Source organism: Mus caroli, unplaced genomic scaffold, assembly GCF_978045245.1.
Source record: "Mus caroli unplaced genomic scaffold, Mus_caroli_1 scaffold_1, whole genome shotgun sequence".
Taxonomy (NCBI): domain Eukaryota; kingdom Metazoa; phylum Chordata; class Mammalia; order Rodentia; family Muridae; genus Mus; species Mus caroli.
Window position 1 is genome coordinate 137663744 of NW_028227256.1, and position 27833 is coordinate 137691576.

General features: G+C 35.8%; 1 protein-coding gene across 6 annotated transcripts in view; it reads left to right on the forward strand.

Moving 5' to 3' along the window:
- The window catches only part of Kcnt2 (potassium sodium-activated channel subfamily T member 2), a 381807-nt gene that overhangs the window by 181828 nt on the left and 172146 nt on the right, over positions 1-27833 (forward strand). For all 6 annotated transcript variants that reach the window (XM_029477039.2, XM_029477031.2, XM_029477035.2 and 3 more), the window contains 3 exons: positions 1121-1257; positions 3677-3740; positions 23729-23837. In XM_029477039.2, coding sequence (XP_029332899.1) covers positions 1121-1257; positions 3677-3740; positions 23729-23837 — 310 coding nt within the window. The remainder of the gene's footprint in view (positions 1-1120; positions 1258-3676; positions 3741-23728; positions 23838-27833) is intronic.

Consider the following 27833-nt stretch of genomic DNA (forward strand, 5'->3'; position numbering starts at 1 on the left):
TCTTCCTGGGGTACCAATGCCATTGCAATAGCGCAGGCTGACTGTTCCGCATTTCTCACATTATGTTTATCATAGTGCCATTCAATTTCTTATTCAATTTCTCTAAATTTAAATGCATTTTTTATTTATCACTAAGAATTTATTACAATGTGATCATAATTAAAGGAAAAAAATCTTTTTTTTTTTTTTTTTTTTTTTGTGGTTTTTCGAGACAGGGTTTCTCTGTGTAGTTCTGGCTGTCCTGGAACTCACTTTATAGACCAGGCTGGCCTCGAACTCAGAAATCCGCCTGCCTCTGCCTCCCGAGTGCTGGGATTAAAGGCGTGCCCAACCATGCCCGGCGAAATATAAATTCTTGTAGATTAAGTCATTTTATCATTTTGGATGCATTTGCCAGGTCACAAATTGTGATATACTTTGAAATATTTTGATGTAAAGCCATTTTTTTTTATCACCAATCATTTTCTTGAACACAAACTCCAAACTATACAAATGTTCATCAGAAGTTGCTATAAGGTACTGTTCATAACATACTATTAATTAAATGTCTATGATAAATTTCATTAAGAAAGTAGCACTTTAAAGTATCCATTGACTCTTGAATCTTCCTGTCTCCCATTCAGTGTGTATTTTACTAAATTTAAGGTGAAAACTGAACTGAAGGAGTGGGTGGAGTGTACTCCATGATGCCTTCTTCCTGGGGTACCAATGCCATTGCAATAGCGCAGGCTGACTGTTCCGCATTTCTCACATTATGTTTATCATAGTGCCATTCAATTTCTTATTCAATTTCTCTAAATTTAAATGCATTTTTTATTTATCACTAAGAATTTATTACAATGTGATCATAATTAAAGGAAAAAAATCTTTTTTTTTTTTTTTTTTTTTTTTTTTGTGGTTTTTCGAGACAGGGTTTCTCTGTGTAGTTCTGGCTGTCCTGGAACTCACTTTATAGACCAGGCTGGCCTCGAACTCAGAAATCCGCCTGCCTCTGCCTCCCGAGTGCTGGGATTAAAGGCGTGCGCCACCACGCCCGGCTGGAAAAAAATCTTAAATAGTTTGTGTAGGATTACTTAAAGCGTGATTGTATCTGTGCCATTTTTTATTATGCCTTAAATAGGATTATTATGTGGTGATTTTGTGTCCCACGGAGATGGATGTGCAAGTTCGGAGAGTGCTACAGATTCCAATGTGGTCCCAGAGAGTGATCTACCTTCAAGGCTCTGCCCTTAAAGATCAGGATCTCCTGAGAGCAAAGTAGGAATCCTCGACCCTTCTATCTCTCTTCATTTTCAATCTTTTGATAACTTTTCTCTCCAAACGTTTGCAAGCTGCATTTTACATGTATTTAAATATAAAATTTAGCTCTGCTTTACTAATTTTAGAGTAACAGTGCTAAAAGTATAGGCTCCTGTTTTCTACTTTCGGTTTTAGGGCAGATATTTAAGATAATAATTCTGCATGGTGTGGTAAGAAGTCTCCATGCTAGAATTATCTTTGCTGTTGGAGATGGACAAGAGGTATTCAGACTCCCCGTTAGAGATATCTCCTAATTTCACAATTCTGGTTATATTTTATAGGACAAAATCTTGGACTAAATATTATATGAAGTATCAAAGCAATGAGTCAGGGTTTGAACTGTAAGAAACTTGGAACATTCCTCAGCATCACCTTTTACCTTGCAGGGGTCAAAGTCTGAAGAATTCTTAGAGCTGGAGGAAACTGGATCCTAAGAGGTCCTGCTGAGTTACTCTAAGATTGTGTTTAAGCCTGTCAATAGGGCTTAAAAGATGGCTTGGGCTAGACATTTGTTATGAGAAACTAGTCTTCTTACACAGCAGTAGAGAGTGAGAAAAGGGAAGGGAAGGAATACTGACATCACCTGGGATCATGACTAATATGAAACAACTCTTTTTGTTTTAAAACCAAGAATCGCTGGAGGGTGTGGGGAGGAGTGGAGTGGGGGTGGAGGTTGCAGGATGCCTTCTGCTGTATTTAAAGTTTTCAGTGGGTCTTCTTTCTTTTTGGATGCTTCTATGTGCTTCTTTAAATGTGAAGGTTTCCTCCTCACAGTACTTAACAAGATTTTCTTAGTTTTCTTGTCTCACATAATGACCCAAATGATGCATAGGTACCAAGTAATGATGAATTCTGATATCACTTTTGTTTAAGAGTAAAATAAATTTAGTTGAGGTTTGTTTTATTTAATGACTTAATCTAAGAAACAAAACAGTGAGTAGAAATTACCACAGTAAAATGAATGGTAAATGTTGGAAATTTAAATGTCTTACAGCATATATTTTATCTTAGAGTACACCTCTGTTAAACACTCCATGTGACACTTTGAAGATTTAGCTATATCCTATTTGGTATCTATATAATTATTTAGGTACCTAGAAGATGTTTCCACCTTTGTATCTTCTAAATCTCTTTATTATGTTATCTCTATAAATCATTCTCCTTAAGTTACTGTGAGATAGGTTCTTCAGTCTGCTCATCCACAGTGTGTTGATAAACCTGCTAGTGGTGGAAGTTTTTTATTCTGGGAATTAAATCTGAGCTCTTTGTTTTAGCAATAATTGTGTCAGATAGATGCTTTTTAAATTTAACTATCACTATTAGGAATGAAATGATTTTCCACCAAGGGGTCACATTTACAGGAAACCCTTCATGGAAATTGAAAATGAACAAATTAAATACAAGACCTGAAACGGGGACTGTTGGCCAGCTCTCACTGTTCAAAAAGCTGGGCTGAGAAAGACATCAGGGTGACTGTTTACTGCATGTTCATTTCAAATCCTAACTTCATATATGATATTTAGGATTTAATGTTAATTAATACATTCTTCAGCATAATTCTCCATGGAAGAAGCCAGGAGTAGGCACCTCCAAACCACACGCCAGTGGCATGACATGACTTCACCGCTTTACTGAAAATGATACTTTAGAAAATGTTATTCAGTATCCTTGTTATTTAGCAACCCCCGCAGTACTTTCTTCAGAATTGTTTTGTTTGGACTAATTTTCCAGGCTTTTCCTTTCTCTTCCCCAGTGAAAACAAATATGTTTTTAAAGACTCTAACTTTATCACAGTGTAGAAGGAAGATAAAGCATTGCTCAGTTGAAAAATAAACATTGTTATGTTTTCAAGTATTTATAAAGGAATACAACATATTCTTTAGTAACTAACTTTAAGAATTGAAGAACATTCACATGACAAAAAGGGGGTTGGAACAAAAGTTGAACAGGTTCCTGGAAACAGAGTAGAGTTTGACTTAAATCCACTAAGCATATTTGTTCCCTCTCTTCAACTCAGTTACTGAAGTGAAATGAGTTAGCCATAAAAATAATAATAATGTAATGATCCTAGATTGCAAAACATATATTAATTAAAATATTATATATAGATATAAAAATACTTATATAATTATACATATGTATGTATATATAGATACATTAAGAAATAAAAGCAAATTCAATTCCTTTTTCTCTCATTAATTGTGAGCTGTATGAATACTGCAAGTTATTTTTCTCACAAGTGTAGGCAAGCTCGGCAAGACAGCCAGTTGTTCTTTAAGCATGAGGACACACATGTCGGATGGGGGTCAGGCACTGACATAGTCCTTTCAGTAGCTAGCATTTCAGTATGGTTTCTCTATTTTCTGTCTGTGTTTAGGATGGACAATGCTGAGGCCTGTTTCATTTTGAGTAGCCGCTGCGAAGTGGACAGAACTTCATCTGTAAGTTTTCTAATATCCCCTCAGTAAACTGTACACTTCTCCAAACAAGATTTTAGCTTAATTTGAATAAAACAACAACAACAAAAAAAAAAAACAAAACAAAACAAAAGAAAAAGAAAAAGAAAAAAAAAAAGACCATAATGAACCTTTGTAATTTTAGGTTTGCACTACATCTAAGCATGTATTTACTAGCTATGATTATTTGAACATTAAAAACATTGTCCATTGTGTCAACTCATGTTTTTCTAATTTTCTACCTGCTTTCTACTAATCCTCTGAACATTTCCCAAGAGATACAGTTTTTTAAAAGGGCCTACATTTCCCCAACTTCAAATGAAGGCAGGTGGCTCTAGCAGATTATAATAATATCATTGGAGAATTTATTTTTAAAAAATATACACTATTTTGAAAATTCTTCTGAGGTTATTTAGAGTGAGACCTGGAAATGTACATTGTTTAGAAAGATTCCTAGGGTTCTTTTTGGTAACTTTTGACTTAATAGAATTTCTGTGATGTATTTTTAAATCCAAACTTATAAATCAAACTAATTTAAAACTAATTTAAGTGAATTACTGAACAATGACTTCGTCGTCTAAGAGAGTGTTTTGTTTGTTTGTTTGTTTGTTTGTTTTTTAAGTCCAGTTTTACCCCCCTTGTGGTCTGCCCTCCCAAAGTCCCTCATCCCATTCCTCCTCCCTTCTGTCTCCAAGAGGATGCCCTCCATCCCCTCACCTCCAGGTCTCCCTACTTCCTGGAGCCTCAAGTCTATCAAGAGTTAGACTCTTTTCCCACTGAAACCAGACCAGGCACTCCTCTCTATATGTGTCAGGAGCCTAGGAGCAGCTTGTGTATGCTGCGTAATTGGTGGCTCAATGTCTAACAGATCTCAGGTATCCAGGTTAGTTGAGACAGCTGGTCTTCCTATGGGGTGCCCCTCCTCCTCAGCTTCTTCTATGCTTTCCCTAATTCCCAACTTCCGTCCATTGGTTGGGTGACAGTAACTGCATCTGTATCAGTCATCTGCTTGTTGGGCCTCTCAGAAGACAGCCATGCTAAGCTCCTGTCTGTAAGCACACAAGAGCCTCAGTAATATTGTTAGGTCTTCCATTTTTGTCCCTGAAGTTCTTTTAGATAGGAATTGATGCCCTGTCCTTCAACTGGAGATGGACTCTACAAGTTCCCTCTTCCCACTGTTTTTCATTTCATCTAAGGTCCCTCCCTTTGGGTCGAGGTCTCTGGTACCTTCTACAGGGTACCCCCACATCCCAACTCCCAAGGTTGCATATTTCTATTTATTCTGCTGGTCCTCAGGACTTCTCTTCTGTTGCTCCTCCCCACCAACACCTGATCTTGTTTCCCCTTTTCCCACACCCTCCCCTATTCAACTCAGCTCCCTCCCTCTGCCTCCAGTGATTGCTTTCTTCTCCCTCCCAAGTGGGATTGAAGCATCCTTACTTGGGCCCTTCTGCTTGTTAACCTTCTTGAGTTCTGTGGATTGTATCCTAGGTATTCTGTACTTTTTGGCTAATATCCACCTATTAGTGAGTACATACTATTTATGTCCTTTTGCATCTGAGTTACCTCACTCAGGATGATTTTTTTCTAGTTCCATCCATTTGCCTACAAAACTCAGGATTTCCTCATTCTTAATAGCTGAGTAGTACTCCATTGTGTAAATGAACCACATTTTCTGAATCCATTTTTCTGTTGTGGGACATCTAAGTTGTTTCCAGCTTCTGGCTATTATAAATAAGGCTGCTATGAACATAGTGGAACAGATGTATCTTGTGGTATGGTGGGGCATCTCAGGAGTGATATAGCTGGGTCTTCAGGTAGAACCATTTCCTATTTTCTGAGGAAATGTCAGATTGATTTCCAAATCGTTGTACCAGTTTGCCATCCCACAAGCAGTGGAAGAGTGTTCCTCTTTCTTCACATCCTTGCCAGCATGTGCTGTTGTTTGAGGTTTTGATCTTCACCACCCTGACTGGTGTAAGGTGGTATGTCAGAGCTTTTTTTGATTTGCATTTCTCTGATGACTAAGAATTTTGAACATTTCTGTAAGTTTTTCTCAGTCATTCAGAATTCCTCTGTTGTGAATTCTGTTTAGCTCTCTACACCATTTTTGATTAGGTTGTTTCATTTCTTTTGAAAATTAGTTTCTTGAGTTCTTTATATATTTTAGATATTAGCTCTTTATATGATAAGAGACTAGAGAAGATTTTTTTCAGTACCCACCTCAATGGTTTACTTTCCTGAATGAAAGGCACACACACACACACACACACACCACAGTCTTTAATATATTGATATGCCTTAATGTAGACAATAGCTGCCTAGTCTCCACAAGGCACAAGGTTAATCCACTTCCTGACAATAATCTCGAGTTATTACTTACTAAACTTTATATTCTATTTTGGCTGCTCTGGACTCAGAGGGCTGCTCAACTAGGCTGTGTTCTGGGCTGCACTCCCCCATCTCCTCCACATGGTAGCCAAGACTCTCTGTTCTACACTCTTCTAAGGCATGGCATCTCTACTCTCCTTTACACTCTCCCCTCATGGCAGATCCCTATTTCCTTTCTCCATCTCCTTCTTCTGATCCCAAACCTTGGAGTCCTAAGTTCCTGACTCTCTCTGCACTGCTCAACCATTATCTGTAAGCATCTTTATTTACCAGTCAGAACCAACTGGGGACAAGGCCCCTCAGTTTTGTAAGTGTGGACTCTCTGTTGCAAACAATTTTATAGACCCAAATTAACATTAGAGTACAAGGTTTTCTATCCACTACAAAGGTTTTGTAAATAGTTTGGCATAGAAATGTTTCAATAAGATCTGATAAACCAATGAATTCTAAATGAACATAATCTTCATTTTCTCTGATTGTTTTACATGTTGCTGTCAATCCTGTGCCCTACATATGGCTTCTTGATTTAATAGGTTTTATACTTTTTCAATGAGAAGCAGGAACATAATTACATGCAGAAATAAATATATATCTATGAGAGTTAACTTTACAACATGAGTTTGGGAAACTTTCATTGAAATAAATGTAAACTATTTCCTCCCAATTTTAGTAAATTGACAAGAAGTTAATAAAAGTATCTAGGAAGACGAAAGGTTAAGGAGATGAGACAAAAGTAGTAGAATTCTGGAAGGCATAAAGCAAGTAGATGAATGGCAACTGACTCATTCAGAAGGAAGTTAAAATTTAGGTTGAGAGAGGAAATCACAAGCAGTCTGCTGTTGGCAAGGGAAGCTCAGAGGCAGCAGCAAGGAAGGGGACAGATGTTGCTTAAAGTAGAGATTCTTCTAGGACTTATTCAAAGTCAGAGCAAGGAGTGGATCCCTGAATCTCTCCACATTTGCATTGCTGATTTCTTTCTGAAACCAAAAGAGGCATTCTATTTAGGCAATTTGTTCCTTGATTCCTCTACTTTCTAAGTCAGAAAGTAAATTTGAGGGGCCTAGATGCATACCATATCTCAATGGATTCAGAACAAATTGTCAATATCTTTAATATGCATCTTTCAATGTCTTGAGGAAATGGTCCATTAGAAGAGAATGTGGTGTATGCAGGTGTGTGTGTGATTATGTGGGCATACATTTTTGTATTTATATGAGTATACAAACTTAGACTTCTCTGGTGTAATATGTAATCACTATATAGAGGACTATATATACTACGACCCAACTAGAATCCACTCTTGTTTCAGGATGTTTCAGTCATAAATACATTTCAGTCCATCGTACATTCAGTCAATAGACATCAGTGGACATTTTAGGGGATTACTAAGAATACAACAATGAAAAAGAGAGTGAATAAATTCACCCCAAGTAGAAAGGAGAAATCTGGAGAAAAAGAACAAGCATGCTATGAATGTGGATGAAGAAATCAGTTTTACAATATCAATTCAGAGGATCTTGTCATTCAATAAACAGCTTGAGTATAATGTGAGATCATGCTGTATACATCAAACAATAATAATAGAATACAAAACAGAACAAAACAATCAAACAAAACTCATGCAGGAATTATAGAGAAGATTCTGGAAATAACAAAGGGAAAATTCAGTAAGAGGCCTAGAAGATAAACTCCAGGCTCTGAACTGAAGAAAAATAAATCACACAACAAAACTAATTCAGCATTAAGTGGATTAGAAAATATCTATATATTAAGAGGTGAAGAGAAGGGGACTGAGAACCAGTTTTCTGAATGAATCCCATCAAAAGTAGAAAATATCATTTCAATCTAATCAAAATTTGTGGCTGAACCTCTCCAGTGTGTAACACTTGCTTTTTGCAGCATAATGGATCTGAAATGACAAAACTTGCATTGGAAGTAGATAGGCAATACAGGGAGCAAAACTGACATGAGGAATATTGATCAGAGAAACTGCAGAAGAAACAGAAATTAATTAATTTATTAATAAAAATTGAGAATATAAAGCTAATATACCTTTGATTTGAGTGGTTTGCTTTAATGACGTACTTGTGTTCATGCCAGTATTATGTAATGAAATGACAGCAAACAAAGATAATTTGAAATTCAAATATATATGTACATATATACACATATATACATATAAACATATATACTGATATATACACATCTATATACACACACATACACCTATTTATTCATCTATATCTATATATCTCTCTATATATAGCTTTCTTACTCTCATATATATACATATATTATAAATATGTAATATATATATATATTATATTATATATACACACACACACACACACACACACATATATATGTATTTTTTTTTCTTCCAGGAGGCTAGAACTACAAAACACAATTCTTTTCAAATACCTAGATATTTTTTACACTTATATTCTAGTAATCTTTTTCTCAAAAAGGAAAACAAAGAAGGAAAAGAAACATTATTGGGTATTGAATAGTTTTCAAACAGCAAACAACTCTTAGGTAAGATATGAAAAGGTTTATCAAAATTTAAGTGTGATTAAAGCAAAAGTGAACAATGATACCCAACAGTAGTCAACAACATAAAAGTTCTTTCCCGTTGTTACTAGGAAAGTGAGTCTGGAGCAGTGTCTGTTCGGAGAGTCATCTCATGGCACATGTAGGGCTGCCCATGGTCAGTCCTGAATTTTCTGTTCTTTGATGTGGGTGAATATATTAGAAACAAATTTCTGCTTGACAATGGTGAGCACAGAACATGACCTCTTCACACTGACAAGTTGATGCTCTTACTTCTACTATGTTACAGTTGATGTTTATTTAACCATGGAGTGTGAAAATAGAAAATAATGTTAAAATGATACCATCAATATGATCCCTCAATTTGGATTGTCACAACAAGGACCATAGGGCAGCATTGTGTGGAGCCAGCCAAAGCAAGTATCTGAAAGGGAAACCTATCACTTTGGCACCTGATTCTGGACTGTGGCCTCCTGAACTGTCAAAAGTAAAGTCCTCTGGTTTATAAGCCACACAAGTCTTGGCCACTTTCTATTGGCTGCCTAAATATAGACTATATATTTTGCATCATTATTGGAACACAAATGCCTGGAGAACAGTATTGTCTCAAGAGAATATGATCTACTACAGATTGACTTGTAACCGTGATGCTCCCTCTGCCTCATCAAAAGCAGACATCAGCAGTGCGAATGCTCAAGAGTAATCACTTCTCAAATAATTTTGAACTCTTGACCAAAGATGTGGAGCATGGGAGGTAGACATGAGGTCAGTTAAGGGAAAAGAAAGCAATACTTTTCTGTTATGGGAGGGCAATAACTAACATTTTTAAAGAAAAATATCAAGTAATAGTAACTAATACTGTCAAATTTGAAAAATAAGGCAACAATAAGAAAATAATCTGTGTTTGGGCTTAAAAGCAAATATTGTTTTATACAATTAGATGAAAAAGGAGCCTCCCCCTATATTTTATAGACATTATAGAAATGGTATCTTTTTCAAATACATATTCATGTAGCTTTTAAGTGTTTTTATAGCTACATAGGATATAGAAGGTGATTTTGCTTTGGCAAAAAAAAAAAAAAAAATCATCCTATGATGAGCATTTTGTGTGGAGGAAAAAAAAAGAGTTCTGTCCCTTTTTCATTAGTTTTATAAAATCCTTAAAAGACCAGTCAGACAATGGATGAATTTTCAGTGGAACAGCATACATTCTATTATTTGTTCATGTGTTTTAAAATATAACTACCATCCTTAAACTTGGTGAACCTTTTTGTTTTAACATCTACAATTCAAAGTTCTAAGAAAAGTCAAACAAGGACTGGGAAAACAGATAGCATACCTCATTTGCTGAATGGTTTATTTCAGTGGAAAAACAAAACAAAACAAAACAAAACAGAAAGTACTTAGTAGATTTTATGCAGTATGTTAATTCTTAGGAAGCCGACAGCTATTATTAATATCAAATTTAGGGCCCCACAAACAAGGAATATTAAGGTACTATTATTTGGGTGCTGGTAATCTAATGGATTTAATAGAAACAAAATACACAATGGCATGCTCACTCCCCCCTCTCCCCCCCCCCCCCCCGCCCCAAGAATTCGCTAAAGTAACAACATCGCTGCCTCTGAGTTTCTATTTGGGCATTTGAAGACTTATGGGAGTGTCTACACCCTTTGACAGGAAGAACTGTTCTGGAATTTGTTATGCAATATACTGCTGTTCCTCAGGAACACTCCTTTGAAAACAGCAGGACATTTTTATCCATTCTTTTTAAAACTGTTTTTTCTCTCTGGAGTTGAGGAGAAAGTACTCCAAACCAGAAAGACCTATTTAAAAAATTATAAAAATCCTATAAAAGTATGCTTATTATCAAACCATATTACATATCTAGTTATAACCAACTATACCTAACCATATTGCTTGGTAATCAACGTAATCTCATGTTATGATATTATATGTTATTTGTTCAGAAAGATTGTGTTGTGACTATGTAAGTCCTATAATACATTCAATATAAAAGGTGCTTGAAAAATTCTTTCAGCCTGTAGACCTCCCTCAGCTTCTCGGGTAACTGTAATCAGGAGAGTAGAAAATACTGCACATTGATTCTGCAGCATTTAGTAAACACATCTTTTTTTATGCTTTATAAAAGAATCATACCTGATTCAATGTTTTTGCAGGACTAGATGGTAAATATATGGGGGTTTCCTCTGCAAACATTATTTCAGCTGCCTAAGTTCTCTCCAGGTGGTAAGTCCATGAAGACACTGAAGCATGCCCCATCATGATTTTCTAAATCTCAGTATGATGAATCACTTCATATGTAGGAATCTTTTGTTATATTTTAACTTAGAGAATAATGAATTTTGTTCACTTTTTTACTGCTCATGTGTAAATCACTGTATTTTCTCTGGGTCTAGTGCACAGTGAGTTTCTTAGAAAGGCTTGGAGAATTGGAACGATGATGTATTCTGATCTAAATTAATATTATCTGTTTGTCTAAGGATTATGGTCTCTATAATTTGAGTCCAATTTACTCATCATAAGTATTTGGAACATATCCATTTTCATCTGGAAGTGCTCCTGTATCCTTTATGTAATCAGTCCATTCCAATGCCTCTCTTTGCATACTCCAATTTGATAGAAAAATCACAAAACCATGTAGGGTCATAGTTACCTGACTTTGAAGGGTAGAGGAAAGTTTTATTTAGTTTCCAGTGATTGAAGTCTTGGAATTTGTAAGGAAGACAAAATTTAGGTTAGATTTAGAAAGGCTTCAACTTTTAATTAGTTATTTGATTGACTGATTGAAAACAGATTGTCCTCTCATACAATACATCCTGACCAAAATTTCAGCTCCCTCCTCTCCTACTAGCACCCCTTCACCTCCCCTCTCTCCCAGGTCCACTTCCTTTTACCTCCTTCTGAAAAGAACAGGCCTCCAAGAGACAACAACCAAAGAGGACAAAAGGAATACACTAAGACAAGAAAAAAAGCTCTCACACAAAAGCTGGAGAAAGAAACCCAATAGTAGGAATAAAGTCCCATGAGCAGGCAAAAGAGTCAGAGATCTACCTGCTCGGATTATTAGGATTTCCACAAAAACACCAAGTTAACCACCAAAGCATACATGCAGAATACCTGGTGCAAACCCATGCAAGCCCTTTGCTTGTGGCTTCAGTCTTTGTGAGCCTATATGATTCAGTGGGCTATGTTCTCCTGGTGTCTCTGGTCCCTCTGATTCCTGTAATCTTTCTTTCCCATCTTCAACTGCATTTCCTGTACTTCAAGGGGAGAGATTGGCTGGAGACCTTCAACTTAGATTCTCTTTCCCCATAATGTATGGATATGGACCTCTAAGTCTCACATCTGTTGGCAGGGGAAGCCTCCCTGATAGCTCCACATTCACACATTCAATAGGTTGTGTGGATGTTCTCTTCTACAATGTGCCCATGGCCCCAATAAATTTGCAGAGAATAGCTTTCTCTCCTAGCACCAGCCTAGCTTCTTTAATTATCTCCATGGGTCCTTCTTGGCCAACAACTCAATCTAATGTAACATAGTCCCATCACCGGAAGTCTTTTGTGGCTACAAGAGATGACCAGTTGAGACTCCTTATCCCTCATTATTAGGAGTTCTTGCAAGGATAATCCTTATTGCATGAGCTAAGATGGAACCCCAAGGTAGTTTTAGTTAACATTTTCTTGACTACTAAAGATGTTGAACATTTCTTTAAGGGTTTAATCAACCATTTGAGATTCTTCTATTGAGAACTATATCCTAACTGTACATTGGATCATTTAACACGTTTATATGTTTTTTGAGTTATTCTATATTTTGGATATTAATCCTCCATCAAATACACGACTGGTAAAAAAAAAAATATTTTCCCATACCATAGGCTGTCATTTTGAACTAATGACTGTGTTCTTTGCCTTACAGAAGCCTTTTCAGTTTCATGAAATCTCATTTACTAATTATTTATTGTAGTGTCTATACTATCCTGTGGGGCATTGTTCTGATAGCTTGGGGTGGCAGGGCAACAGTGTTATGATGAGTTCCAGGCAGCAGACTCTGGAGACACAGATTTAGTTCAATGCAGTTCACCTGCATATATGCATACCTCATCCAACCAGCTAAGTACACAATGCTCTATCATCCAGTGAGCCTGGATGGTGAACAGCCTGTGTCATGTGAGGAACACCATGTCTTGGAAACATATCTGTAGACAAAAGGCAGGAAGCATGCAATGCCCTGGCCTAAGTGCCATTTTGTGTGTGTAGGATGCCATTATGTGTCATGTAGAATACTAGTATGGTCAGGCAGTCACAGGAGTTATTTGTGCTTTTCCCACTCTTTGTCTCTTAAAGACACCATCTGGAGGATTTATCTCCTAGTACAAGTGACGATATTGAAAGCAATTTTAAATTCTGTGGTGCTCCTCAGTGACTAATAGAAAACATGACCCATCAAGCTCTGTATGCCCAATTCCTGTAGTTCACTCATTTTTTACCTGTTCACATCTGACTCTATTTTTTGTTAGATAGTATTCACCATTCTAGCCTTAGACACTCTTTAGAGCCCTTCTTACCAACTGGGAGGCCATCTGGGTCAGGACAGGAAATCTTCGAAAGGCATGAAGTGTACCTCAGTGGAGGTCTTCTGACTGTTACCTCACTTGTCCTATTCTGTTCATTTGTCATTGCTGTGTTCAGTCACCTTCACATTTCCTACTAGCTTTATGTTCTTAAACTCTGAATACTTCACCTCTCAGCCCGTGCTCCTTTATTTCTTAAATATTCCCTTTTATATTTTAGATAGTAATAACATCTAGCATGTGTCTCTGGGGACACTTGGCTCTTCTTATTTCTTTCTCAGCAATATAACAAATACTCAGTTAAATTATAATCCATGTTTAATTGTGTCCTCTCCCTAGTAACTCAGTACATAATGTATTTGCAAATGAGTGCTTCCAGAGCAATCAAGTTAAAATTGCACCACCATGGTAAGCTTCTTTCCATTTTGAGTAGTGTGCTTATAAGGTGAAAGTCAGAAGCTAAACAAGTCAGAATGCTCTGGGTATATGAATCCGATCAATTCTGATGGGCAGAGAAATGGGACAGATGGCTCTTCATAGCTCTCAGAAGAAAACATCCATTATAAACTGTGGTTCATGACCTGTGACAGTAAGAATGAATTCCCAATGTATTTTCAGGTTTTAAGCTCCATAGTATGTGTAAGTACACACACACACACACACTTTATTATTGGAGCTCTAGTAAAGTAGTACTGATTTCAGTACTGAGAGAATAAAACTTTTTTTAAAGGAGAAAAAAGCAAATGGATGTAGTTGAAATGAAATGAAGAGCAGAGGTGAGACTCTGTGTGGATAGAAAGAATGCCGGATGCCTACTCATTCTAAGATGTGGTCAGACAGACAAGAAAACAGCTAGAGAGACGTTTGTTGTTTGAGACTGAGAACATATGTCAGTAAGGATATCCTGCTAGAAACAATAAATGTCACAGTTACTCCAACTGAAGCCACAAACCTGGCAGCAGGTGAGGATGATTGTGTTCTTATGTAAAAGCTGACAGCATTGAACATTGGTATTTAGCTAGGGTTTTCTTGATGTGTAAGGTGGAAGAGGACAGTGGTACGCAGTGCAGGTTTAGTGTACAAAGCCCAGCAGGCATGTATCATGCCCTGTTTTTCACTCTAAAATATTACCTTTGTTTGAATGTGAAAGGTTAGGCTGTTCTATGGGTACATGTCAGATGACTCTAGAGGCATGACTCCAGGCTCAGGAAGGGTTATTTAAATGAGAGAAAATCATTGGAGGGGTCCAAACTGAGCTGATTTGTGAGTAAATATTAAAAATAGGTATGATATATCCTATCAATTCATTGAATGATTATTTTAAAATATAGTAGATGAGTTTGAAGTTATGAAATTTAAAGAGTACAGTGTCATGTTTTTGACACTGAGGTGTTTAGAGAGAAAAAAGTTTGGGTAAGGAAATTATGTTTTCAATATGTTATTTATATTTCAAAAGTAATCCTCTATGAATATTGAGCAGGTATTTAGATAAGAGATTTTGGTTTCACATGAGCTATATAGTTCTAAACACACACACACATGTGAAAATAAGCACAGAAAATAATTTAAAGCATAATGATTATAAAGGAAAGAAGGATTGACTATTAAAGGAAAGGCATCTTTTTACCACCCCAAATGCAGTCCTGTAATTAGGAATTATAAGTGGGGTCAAAAATCAACAAACACTGTTTATGAAGAAAACCAAAGCCAGTGATTCACGAAGGTATGAGATATGAAAACTAAGCAAACAATAAGTTTCAAAATGAGGAGGACATTTGTGATGCTTGTTCTGAGTGTAGATTATGGATTTGGGAAGGTGGACGGTGTTGGTTATCACTTTAGAATGGTTTTTGTTTTTGAAATGGTTTAAGGTTTATAACTGTACCTCCACTCTAATTTAAGCTAGAGTAAGTAAAGCTTGACTGGAATTTATGTGTAATTTCAAAGTACAGTTATTAACAGTATACTGAGTTTCTGCAGTGGAGACAAGCATACATCACAAAAGGACAAGAGAAAGCAGAATTCTCACCTCATGCCAGTCTACTTTCAGTGATCAACAAATAGTCACCAGTAGTCTGATAAACAAAATTGATGAACTCATAAATTACAACTATTAAGAATAAAGACTGAACAACACCTTACAGAGATGAGGGCATAGTAAATGCTGATGTAGAAAAAAATATGCTTCATAGCAGAATGGTCCATAGATCATCTCGGCTAATTTTCAAGTGGAAATCATGATGTTGAGAACTTTGGTCTAAGGTTAGACATAATTATTATATTACATGTGTATCAAACTCCAGCTTCTTTTTTTTAATAATATAGGTAAAATACCTGTGAAGAATTAAAAATATCACAGCCTGGAATTTTATAGTTAACAGTTTACGGAGGTCTGAAACATATTTACCAGTAAGTAGGGAACTGCTGCTCTCTGCCATATGGGAGCAGAGAGTTCTGGAATAACATTCCCACACAAATGTTTAAAATTCTGAACAAGATATACAAAACAATTATTTTCAGACTGAAAAACATGAACACAGTGGGAATGTGATCTATAAGAATTGAGAAACAGTAGGTTCAGCCCCCACCAAACTTGGCTTTGCTCAGAAGTGTGTACATATGTACACACACACACACACACACACACACAGAGAGAGAGAGAGAGAGAGAGAGAGAGAGAGAGAGAGAGAGAGAGAGAGAGAGAGAGATTAGATATCAGTATAGATAATAGATATAGATGAATTCTTACTGAAAAGAGATGATCCCAGTAGACCGTGGCAGTTTCAGTGAATTGAGAAGATAGAAGACAAAGGTTTCACTCACAGGAACGCAGCAATTTGAAGTACTGTGCTCCACAAGAAAAATGAAACCTCTGCCCCTCATAACTGCACTGCTATCCTTAAGCTCTTCAGCCTGTAAATATATTCATATATGAATAATGGGAGTACATGAAACTAGGTGAAAGAAATAATTAGAAAAAGAAAACAGTATTGCACAAAAGAAGAACCAAATCCTGCATGCACTTAGAAAAAATAGAATTATAGGCCTATAAAAAGATCTCATTGAGTGCCACAAGTACTTAATTGAACTCCAGAGAGGCCACTCCAGAAATATGAGAGCAAACCAATTCCAGATTAAAAGTTCTCTAAAATAATATTGACAAAGTTGTAAATGGATTTGCATGATATAATAACTGCCAAATCAAAAGCACAATTGTTTTTAAAGGATAATAAAATTCTAGGCACTAAAAACAAGACAATAGCCTATAAGAAAGGACTAGGTACACAAGCTCCAACCCATGTTTATTAACTTGGAACAATGATTGACTCATGTGACAAGACATAGCAGTGACGGAGATGTTGCAATTAGTAAATTTCTAAATCAATTTGCCAATTTGCTGCAAGTATATGAGTGAAAATTTGCTCTATGTCACTGGAGCAAGACATAGAAACTAATACTTAAAAAGGGGGGGGGAGTCTAGAGATTAAAGCCTAAGATACTGACAAGGAAATACTATCAGATAGGCTACAGGGCATCTGAGGCCTGTACACCTCAGCACCTGCATAATTCCAGGTAGCACAGCTCGGCTAATGATAAGTGGGAAAAGGACAAAAGGGAGCAGAATTATTTCAGGCACGGAAATTGTGATGATTACATGGTTGAAAACCACAGACTGTGACATAGCAGGAGGGATCAATAAAATTCAAAGCAGTTTTCTTCAAAATATGGATGAAATATAGGTCAGCTTTCAGATATATCTGTGAAGAGAGAATGTAGAGAGGGGGAAAGAGGAAATTCAAACAAGCAAAAGTGGATGTACTGGGCAGGGGAGTTGACTCAATGAGTAAGTGAGGAAGCCATGAGTTTGATCTCTACCACCCACTTAAAAGCCAGCTGTACACACCTTAAACCCAATATTCCTAAGGCAAAATTTGAGATAGACCTAGAATAATGGAACCTGATTCCATGGACTTCCATATTCATTTAATAGCAGTTTGAAGGAGGGCAGTGTCTCTTCTGTTCTAGTTTTTCCCTCATCTTTATCCATCCCCTCCATCCAGTATACCCCGAAATCATTCTTTTTCCTGTGCTTTTCCCCTTTCAGAATGTCATGCACTTGGGATCCTATATTTTACAGCCTTTTCAGATTGGTCCTGATTTTCTCTCTCATGAATATTATTTGAGACTCTTCATATTTTCTGGCATGATTATCATTTCTTTTTACCACTGTGAAATAATCCAAATGTAGCACAATTTATTTTATTTAGTCATTTAAGGAAAGTAGTTAATTATTTCAGTTTGATTATTTTTGTTGATTTTTTTAATCACTAAAGTTTCTATTAGCATTTATGTATTGGCACTTCCTGTTGTTTCCCATCCTTGCTGGTGTCTGCCCTTTCTGGTGTTTTGGAGTTTATTTTAATAAATTTAGTTTAATGTACCCTCAAAGAGTTTGTATATTTTTCTCTGCTTATTTATGACCTGTATTTCTTTAGGGTGGTGTGAGTTCAGTGGTCATTTTTAAATGGTATAATTTGTCTTCTGACGACATTCCAGTTATTTATATTTTATTTATAACTGTATTTATTTAATTTATTTATAGCTTTAAAATGGAAAATACATTGATTGTTTAAAAATACCCAGGTTACAAGGAGCTAAAGGTATCTGCAACTCTATAGGTGGAACAACATTATGAACTAACCAGTACCCTGGAGCTCTTGACTCTAGCACATATGTATCAAAAGATGGCCTAGTTGGCCATCACTGGACTTGCAAACTTTATATGCCCCAGTACAGGGAATGTCAGGGCCAAAAGGTGGGAGTGGGTGGTTAGGGAAGTGGCTGGGGAAGGATATGGGGGACTTTTGGGATAGCATTGGAAATGTAAATGAGGAAAATTCCTAATTAAAAAAAATACCCAGGTTAATATCACTTTTCTGTCCTTCACATAATCACAAAAAAAGTTCATTTAAAATCTTTTATATATTTAATTTTTATTATGTTTGTATTTTCAATTGCGTGTGCATGTTTGTTTGTATGTGATGTGTATTTGTGTGTGAGTGTGTACATTTGGATGCTGGTGCCCAAGCAAGGAAAGATCTTTTGGAGGTGAAGTCACTGGTGGCTGTGAGACTCACTATGTAAGTGAGTGTTGGAAACTAAATTCTATTCTACTGAAAGAACAGCAAGTGTTCTTAAGGATGGTGTCATTTCTTTGTCCCCCAACTCATTACCTTTCAGTGTCTTTGCTACCATTGTTAAATTTAGGTCCCAGTAAGTTCTACCATTTTCATATCCTCTGATTTTTGTTTCTCTTTTCAATTTTTTATCATATAATTGGTTTTTCCAGCTTCTGGCTATTATAAATAAGGCTGCTATGAACATAGTGGAGCATGTGTCCTTCTTACCGGTTGGGACATCTTCTGGATATATGCCCAGGAGAGGTAATGCTGGATCCTCCAGTAGTACTATGTCCAATTTTTTGAAGAACGGCCAGACTGATTTCCAGAGTGGTTGTACAAGCTTGCAATCCCACCAACAATGGAGGAGTGTTCCTCATTCTCCACATCCTTGCCAGCATCTGCTGTCACCTGAATTTTTGATCTTAGCCATTCTGACTGGTGTGAGGTGGAATCTCAGGGTTGTTTTGATTTGCATTTCCCTGATGATTAAGGATGTTGAACATTTTTTCAGGTGCTTCTCTGCCATTCGGTATTCCTCAGGTGAGAATTCTTTGTTCAGTTCTGAGCCCCATTTTTTAATGGGGTTATTTGATTTTCTGGAGTCCACCTTCTTGAGTTCTTTATATATATTGGATATTAGTCCCTTATCTGATTTAGGATAGGTAAAGATCCTTTCCCAATCTGTTGGTGGTATTTTTGTCTTATTGATGGTGTCTTTTGCCTTGCAGAAGCTTTGTAGTTTCATGAGGTTGCATTTGTCAATTCTCGATCTTACAGCGCAAGCCATTGCTGTTCTATTCAGGAATTTTTCCCCTGTGCCCATATCTTCAAGGCTTTCCCCCACTTTCTCCTCTATAAGTTTCAGTGTCTCTGGTTTTATGTGAAGTTCCTTGATTCACTTAGATTTGACCTTAGTACAAGGAGATTGGAATGGATCAATTCCCATTCTTCTACATGATAACAACCAGTTGTGCCAGCACCATTTGTTGAAAATGCTGTCTTTCTTCCACTGGATGAATGGATACAGAAAATTTGGTACATTTACACAATGGAGTACTACTCAGCTATTAAAAAGAATGAATTTATGAAATTCCTAGCCAAATGGATGGACCTGGAGGGCATCATCCTGAGTGAGGTAACACAATCACAAAGGAACTCACACAATATGTACTCACTGATAAGTGGATATTAGCCCAAAACTTAGGATATACAAGATATAAGGTACAATTTGCTAAACACATGAAACTCAAGAAGAATGAAGACCAAAATGTGCACACTGTGCCCCTCCTTAGAATTGGGAACAAAACACCCATGGAAGGAGTTACAGAGACAAAGTTTGGAGCTGTAACCAAAGGATGGACCATCTAGAGAATGCTATATCCAGGGATCCACCCCATAATCAGCTTCCAAACGCTGACACCATTGCATACACTAGCAAGATTTTGCTGAAAGGACCCAGATATAGCTGTCTCTTGTGAGACTATGCCGGGTCCTAGCAAACACAGAAGTGGATGCTCATAGTCAGCTATTTGACGGATCACAGGGCTCCCAATGGAGGAGCTAGAGAAAGTACCCAAGGATCTAAAGGGATCTGCAACCCTATAGGTGGAACAACATTATGATCTAACCAGTACCCCGGAACTCTTGACTCTAGCTGCATATGTATCAAAAGATGGCCTAGTCGGCCATCACTGGAAAGAGAAGCCCATTGGACTTGCAAACTTTATATGCCCCAGTACAGGGGAACGCCAGGGCTAAAAAAAAATGGGAATTGGTGGGTAGGGAAGTGGGGGAGGGAGGGTATGGGGGACTTTTGGGATAGCATTGGAAATGTAATTGAGGAAAATATGTAATAAAAATATTAAAAATTAAAAAAATTGGTTTTTCATAAAGATGTTTGATTTCAGATAACATAGCCTGTAACATGTGTCTTTAGGATACTTAGTGCTTCCTCTAATGAATAAAATCTAAATCCTTACATTTTCACGTTTAATTATTTGCCGATAGTATATCACATATTAAATGTGAAGCTTCACTAATTCTTTTCTTGGTATTTTCTATGCCACACTTGTATGTTTTGATAGTATTCACATAAACTAGAAACCATACAAACCAGTCCATAAATTTTCCTTTATGGATATAGATGCATTTAAGAAATTTATGGGGAAATGTTCTATGCTCTAATTTAGTGCATAGGGCATAGCCATTTCTGACATAATTTTTATGACTTCCCAAACTCTGACTTCTTACTGGTGTTATTTCTATACACCATAAAGGGTTTCTACATGCTCCCTTTTGTAGTTTCATGTCCGGTGCTATACTTGTCCTTACTTTTTTATGGTCTCAAAATTCCATTCTTTCACATTCCCCTGGGAACAATTTTTCATTAAATATAATCCTTGCTTCACAGTGATTTGTGCTTTAGCTTCTCCCTGAAGTCCAAGGCATTTTCCATTTAGTCTAGTTGTTTGACCTGTGATGACTTTCTTTGCCATGTGAATGTTCAAAACTTCCTAATCTCAAGAAAACACAATTATTCCTAACCCTGAGCCATTCACAATTGTTTTTATTTTTAACTCCTTCTCTGCCTTCCTCTATTTGTATTCTTCTTTGGAATCCAATCATCTGTATCTATTTAAACTGTATATCTGTATCATTCATGTGTATCCTGCTATGATATTTTACACTGTTTTTTTTTTTTTTTTCAGTATCTATATTGCCTTCCCTTTCTCTTCCTCAGAATTGGGGAAAGATGAGAATTCTTGTGTAGCAGATCTTACATTTTTATTTTCTTAGAAAATTAACTTAGTATAACTGGAGTCCAACTTGTTTACCCTTGATGCTAGAAACAACTTCAACATTATTTTAAATTTTGGTTTTTTGTTTTGTTTTGTTTTGTTTTTTTGCCTCCTTCAGATGGTCCAGTGATCAGCCAGTTACTTGAGAATTTATGTATAGACTTTATACAAAATGAATTTTTCCTCTTCCTCTTTCTTTCAATAGACTGTAGTGTCAACAATGATCTGGGCTCCTTTCTAAGTCTCTCTGGTAGGTTTACTAAAGAATTATGTCAGCTGATGCTGTAGAAATAGCCTACCAGAGTTGACCTCAAACAGAACATCAGAACAAAGCAGGCCATGGAGTGCTGCTTGCTTCTTCCAAGTTTTAAATCCTCTCCAAAGTTGTTCTCCTTTCATTTATTTACAAAACAGTACATTCATGCTCATTTTATGTATATTAAACCAAGGGTTGATTATCATCAACATGAAGGATAACTCTTGAGGAATTTGTTCTTCTACATTGGTAGATCCTTTAGAACCTCATATTCCTTCTTTTAATAGACAAAAAGTATATTCATTACTTAGATGATGATGGCAAACAAATTATTAACTCCATTGCTAAGAATGCCAATGTTGTTTATGTTTTATTCAAATCTTATTATTTCTACTACTGAGATGTTTCAAAGAATATGCAAAATAGTTTGTGTTTGTCCCGAATTCACTGTCAGCTAATAAAAGATCTTAGAATGTACTATGTGTTTCCTTCACAGCAATGCTGTATGATGTAAATGTGTGTATTTTATAGAAGGCAAATCGGACTTATTCAAATCCAATTATACATTGAGGGACACATGGGTTAAGCATTCTATAATAGTTCATTGACTACCACTTCTAAACAACATTAAACAAAAGTAATTTAAAAGTACAGTTTAGTGATTTTGCTCATTTTTTAAGAAAAAAAGGTGGTCCTAATTATAAAGAAATAACAAGTACCCTATACTCAATTATTTATAATGTCACAACATCAGATTTAAAATCATATTATATTACATAGCAGATATTCATTTGAGAGATATTAGTCATGCCTGTTCTGTCCTCATGATGTTAATATATCATCATGAAGATACCAACATGCATTCAGATCTCCTGTTTATCAATTTTCATGTAACTTGAAGTCACTGTCTTGTTCTATCTGATACAGCAGAGAAAAATAAAATGTGTAGTTGATAAGAAATGAATAAGGAAGTCAGGAAACGATGCAGGTGGATCTAGCTTCTGACAAAAATGTGTCTTCTTGTCTCTTAGACATTGTGGTCTTGCTAAAGATGGTATGGGAGTCCTCCAGATGTTCTTATATTAGAGTACTGATTGCTTTTCCTTTTAAGAATATCATCCTTAGGAAGGAACCTAAAAGGCCCCATGTCCTGATAACTTCACTACAAGAATTGAGATATCATCATGTATATCTAGGTAGAGAGTTATAACAAATTTAAAAATACATAAGAGTTACCAATTATTAACAATGGGCTCTTCTGTATTTCCATACTCACCCCATTATATCTGAGTGTATCAAGTATTAATGGGAGAGATGTTGTCTTTATCTTCTTTGACCTAGAGATATTGTAGAATAGAATTATCCATGTTTCTATTGACCAATAATGGCAGCTACTAGTCCTATGTGGCTATCAAAACTTTGTAGGTGGCTAGTTTATCTGAAGAAATAGCTTGCTTAATTTTAGTTACATTTGCTTAAACATCAATAAAAATATATTGACCATTCATTACATGGCAGTGCTAACCCACAATGTCTTTTCTAGAGAGTAGCTGGTAAAGATATTTTCTAATAATTTGCCTTATGATGTTCAGTTCATTTAATAATTATTTATACAACTGTTGACATTGAACATTTATTTTCAATTTGATTCTTTTAGCATCCTAACTTTCCCAGTAAATTTTATTCCATATGAGTGGTTTTCATCACTGTACACACACACATATACATTGATGAACTTAAGAACCGAACCAAATGGTTTATTTTTACTACTAAATGAATAATCTAATATGGTCTCTGCATGAATAGTCTTCATAGTTGCTCCCCCCCAAAGTTTTAATGTTCTAACTCTTAGTAAATGTCACTTGTTGAATTTAGAATTAGATCCTTTATATAAATAGTATGGATTAAAAAGAAAACATTGCCTGAGAATGATGGTAAAAGACTAATAAATGTACTTTAGACATAGAAGCAGGGGTATCAGAAGTTCCTGGCCCATCAGCATAACAAACTGAATACCACCTGGAATATAGAAGACACTTTCTCAAAACATCAAGAGAGAGAGGAGGAGGGACCTGAATTGTTTTTATGTGCAAATCTTAACTATAAATGCTACCATTTGCTAAGTTAATTGCCTTATTACTATTCTAATTTATATTGTTAAATTTAATCTCAGAGTATTTTGGATCTTATCATTTCAGGATCACCAAACAATCTTGAGAGCATGGGCTGTGAAAGATTTTGCCCCAAATTGTCCTCTGTATGTTCAGATATTAAAACCAGAAAACAAATTCCACATCAAATTTGCAGGTAAGTTTTGCTCTTCAATGATAGCCTTTGAATTCCTCTAATAATTTTCAGTTTTGTTTTGTTTTACATTTGTGAAGTTAGTGGCATTTCACTTATTCGTTGTTCTATAGAACAGACAGAATTTTCTTTTAAGCATCCTTTTAAAATACAAAAATCCTAATATGCAGGAATTTAATATTTGAGTTGAATCTATACTTTTGATATATAACTTGCTGATGTTAGCATCTGATATACCATATATTTTTGTAGAATATTTGAATTTTCAAATGATGCTGTGATTAAATTTTGAAATGTTCTGTCTTTAAGTTTGCACATAGTCAGTTCTCTCCCACATATACTATTTCAAGCACAAATTAACTTAACTTATAGTATATTGCAATGCAGGATAGTTAATTTGGGTTATAAACCTTAACATAATTCAAGAAAGAGAAAACCTTCTGCTTTGTGTTCTTTGAGACACGGTGTTTTAAAATAAAATACTATAAGGGTCAGGGAGAACATGCTTTGCATCATTAGAAAATTGAACAATAAAATTATAATTATTTCCTAAATACTTTTGTGGGAGAAAGGAAAAGCTTTGTACTTGATTCATATACGTTTCTTCCATGCAGAATAGACATTGTGTTTGTATTTATCTCAACAATCAAAGCTTAGAAGATTATTAAAATCTAAGTTCTTTTAGCAATATTCCATAAGTTATTTGGTCCATGTATCTTTAAATGCTAATTTGTTGGTTTATTGTACTGAAATAAACATTATAAATGAACTTTAAATAATGAGAAATTAATGAGGTTGGTGATACAGTTTATTTTTCTCCTTATCACAAGTGATGTCTGGTTGTAACAAAATATCTATAAGACAAAGCAAAAATACTGACGCTTTACTCCATTTGTATATTATTGCACTTTGGAATATTTTTCTTTAAAAGTACTCACTGCAGAAGTTCTTATTGTAGTGGTCTGAGGTGCTGGTGCTAGAACCCAAAAAGCTGATAAAGATGTGGGAGCCATTCTCTTGCACATGCTTTTGAGAGTGAGATGGAAAAGTGTATGTGAAGTGCCTCATGAAGTATTTTTCCAAAAGCCTGCTTTAAGTAAATATTTGTGTTTTAAATTACTGTTTATAAGTGTCAAAGAGCATATTTGGGCAGCATTCATGACATGAGCAGAAGTCAAAGTATTATAGTAAAATATTAAATTTGAATGTTGACATTTAAGAATCTAAAAGTAAAGGTATGCAAATTATTGTTCTGATTCATGCTTTCCATTTCTCTTGAAAAGCTGCTTATGTTCAACTGGATAGGGCCAGAGGCGATGGTTAAAATAAATCTGGCGAACTTCCAGCTGTCCACTGATTCTAAATCAATTGTACCTAAGTCTTTTTTTTTTTTTTTAAAGATTTATTTATTATTGTATCTAAGTACACTGTAGCTGTCCTCAGATGCACCAGAAGAGGGCGTCAGATCTCATTATGGGTGGTTGTGAGCCACTATGTAGTTGCTGAATTTGAACTCAGGACCTTCGGAAGAGCAGTCGGTGCTCTCAACCACTCAGCCATCTCACCAGCCCTGTACCTAAGTCTTAAGGCAACTGCACCATGTGGTGGTACATCAGCCCATCATTTGACCATGAGATTACTCACTCAGAAAAGACTTCCACTCTTCTCCCCTTGCTTTATCCAGCCAAGAATAATAGTCTTCCCATAGATCAATCGTCTGCGGGAATAGTGTTTATAAGTAAGGTGTTACAGAAACTATTGTGTGTTTTTTTCTTTCAATTATTTCATTTGACATGATTTTAGTAAACTTACCAAAATGAGTACATTATTTAAAAACTCACTCCCAATAGTTCATCTCAATATTTCATATTTTGACACGTGTTGAAATTTTGCTTAATAGTGCTCTAAGTTCTTTTATAGCTGAGATTACAACATATCAGATGGGGGTCTTTTTATAGTATAAAAGATGAAAGCATTGTAGTTTCATTAAAATGTCATAAAGATATTAAGGCTGATGTATGAAGCTCTCAGATCAATATAATTCATTTTCTATCTCAGCAAGAGTTTGAGAAGTAACAGACTTTTCATAATAAAAGGCAGTGGATAAAGCTGTCAGCTTGTTTAATAGATCATTAAAATGATGGTCCCCAAGGAGCCAACTCTAGCATGTGTGTCTTACTGGAATGTGGTCTTGCAGCCTCTGGGCTGCATATGAAGAAAGCCCTGTTTAGTTTCCTAAAAGAACAAATAGCAAGAGGAAAAGTAAGACTCATCTACCAGCTTGCAGAGCTCTCTCTTAGGCACCAGCCACCTCAAGGCATGTTGATATGTAGAATTTTGATGAGTAAAGCATATGTTGAGTTATTAGGGGTTGATATCAATATGTAACTATAGAAAACTAATAGCAATTATGATCAAATAATAATTGCTAAAAAATCATATTTCCTTGATGTTTTTTATTGTGTTCTTACATTGCTTAAGTGCTACTTTGACTATCATGGAAATCCAAACAATGCATTTTTATTTTTAGCTCTTTAAATGACATCCTCAAATAACCCTAAAAAAATCTTCCAATGATTATACATTATGCATTTTAAAAGTAAAATATATTAATAAAAGTGACTGGGGTAAAAAAAAATAAATTTCTGCTTACAACTACATAAATACTACACAGTGAAAACCCTACAGTTAAGTTATCCCTTATCATGGAGATTGATGTATATTTCTTCTGTCAAACAAATAGCAGCAAGCATTCAATAAGTGGATTTTAGTATTTGAACATACTGAAGCACAATTGAAACAATAACTTCTGTTTTGATTATATCCCAATGTGAAAGACTATAAATGGATTTTGTGAGCAATAGAAAAGATAGGTTCTTATCACCATAAAAATGAAGAAAAAAGTTGTATACCTAAAAAGAGGCAGAAAGAATAAAATGTTCAGTAAAATAAGTTTTATAGTCTGTATATACATTACAAATACTCAACTAAAAAAAGTGTGGTTCATAGGTAATGTAATTATGTTTTGAAGATAAGCTTCCAAAAAGACATAGGTCACTCATTCACAAACAAACTTCCCTTTCAATAGTTTGTACTTTTTATTTTAAGTTATTTTTTAAAATTTTTTATTACATATTTTTTTCACTTACATTTCAAATGTTATCCCCTTTCCTATTTTACCCTCTGAAAATCCCCATTCCCCTCTCTCCTCCCTCTGCTCACTAACCCACCCACTCCCATTCTTGGTCCTGGCATTCCCCTATACTGGGGCATAGAGCCTTCACGGGACCAAGGGCCTCTCCTCCCATTGATGACCAACTAGGCCATCTATTGCAGGAATTCTCCCCAACGCAAATATGCCCCAGCAATGAAAACACAACACAATTAATATGATTACATGTTGTGTGCCTAAATTGGGCAGATCTACCCGCTACACTACCATCTTCCTCAGCTTATGAGACCCTTTAGAACTTGCAGTTTCTCCAGGCCATGTGCTTCTGCTCTGCTTTTCTCCTTCTTCCTCTTCCTCTTCTGAGTCCTCTCTCTCTTCCATTTTCTCCTTCTTCTCTCTCCCCCACCTTCTGCTCTACCTTCCCTTTTATCTTCTCAATCATCAGCTCTCCTTTATTTTACAAATTAAGGTGGGAAGCAGGTTTACAGGAAATCACCTGAGGGCTGACTCATTTCTTGTTCACAACTGCTCACAGGAGAACAGAATTAACATCAAATATAATTTGCCCCAGGGCTATCCACAACAGCCATCCTCTGCTACATATGCAGCTAGAGCCATGAGTCCCACCATGTGTTTTCTTTGATTGGAGGTATAGTTCCAAGGAGCTCTGGGGGTACTAATAGTTTGTACTCTTAATGAAGAATTTGTTAAATAAAGCACAAAATGTGTAACTATTGACTGGGTACCATACAGTATTTTCATTGTGTCAGCTGCATAGCCTCAGATCCCCATTCCTCTAAACTTATTTCATAATGAACAAAAATGAT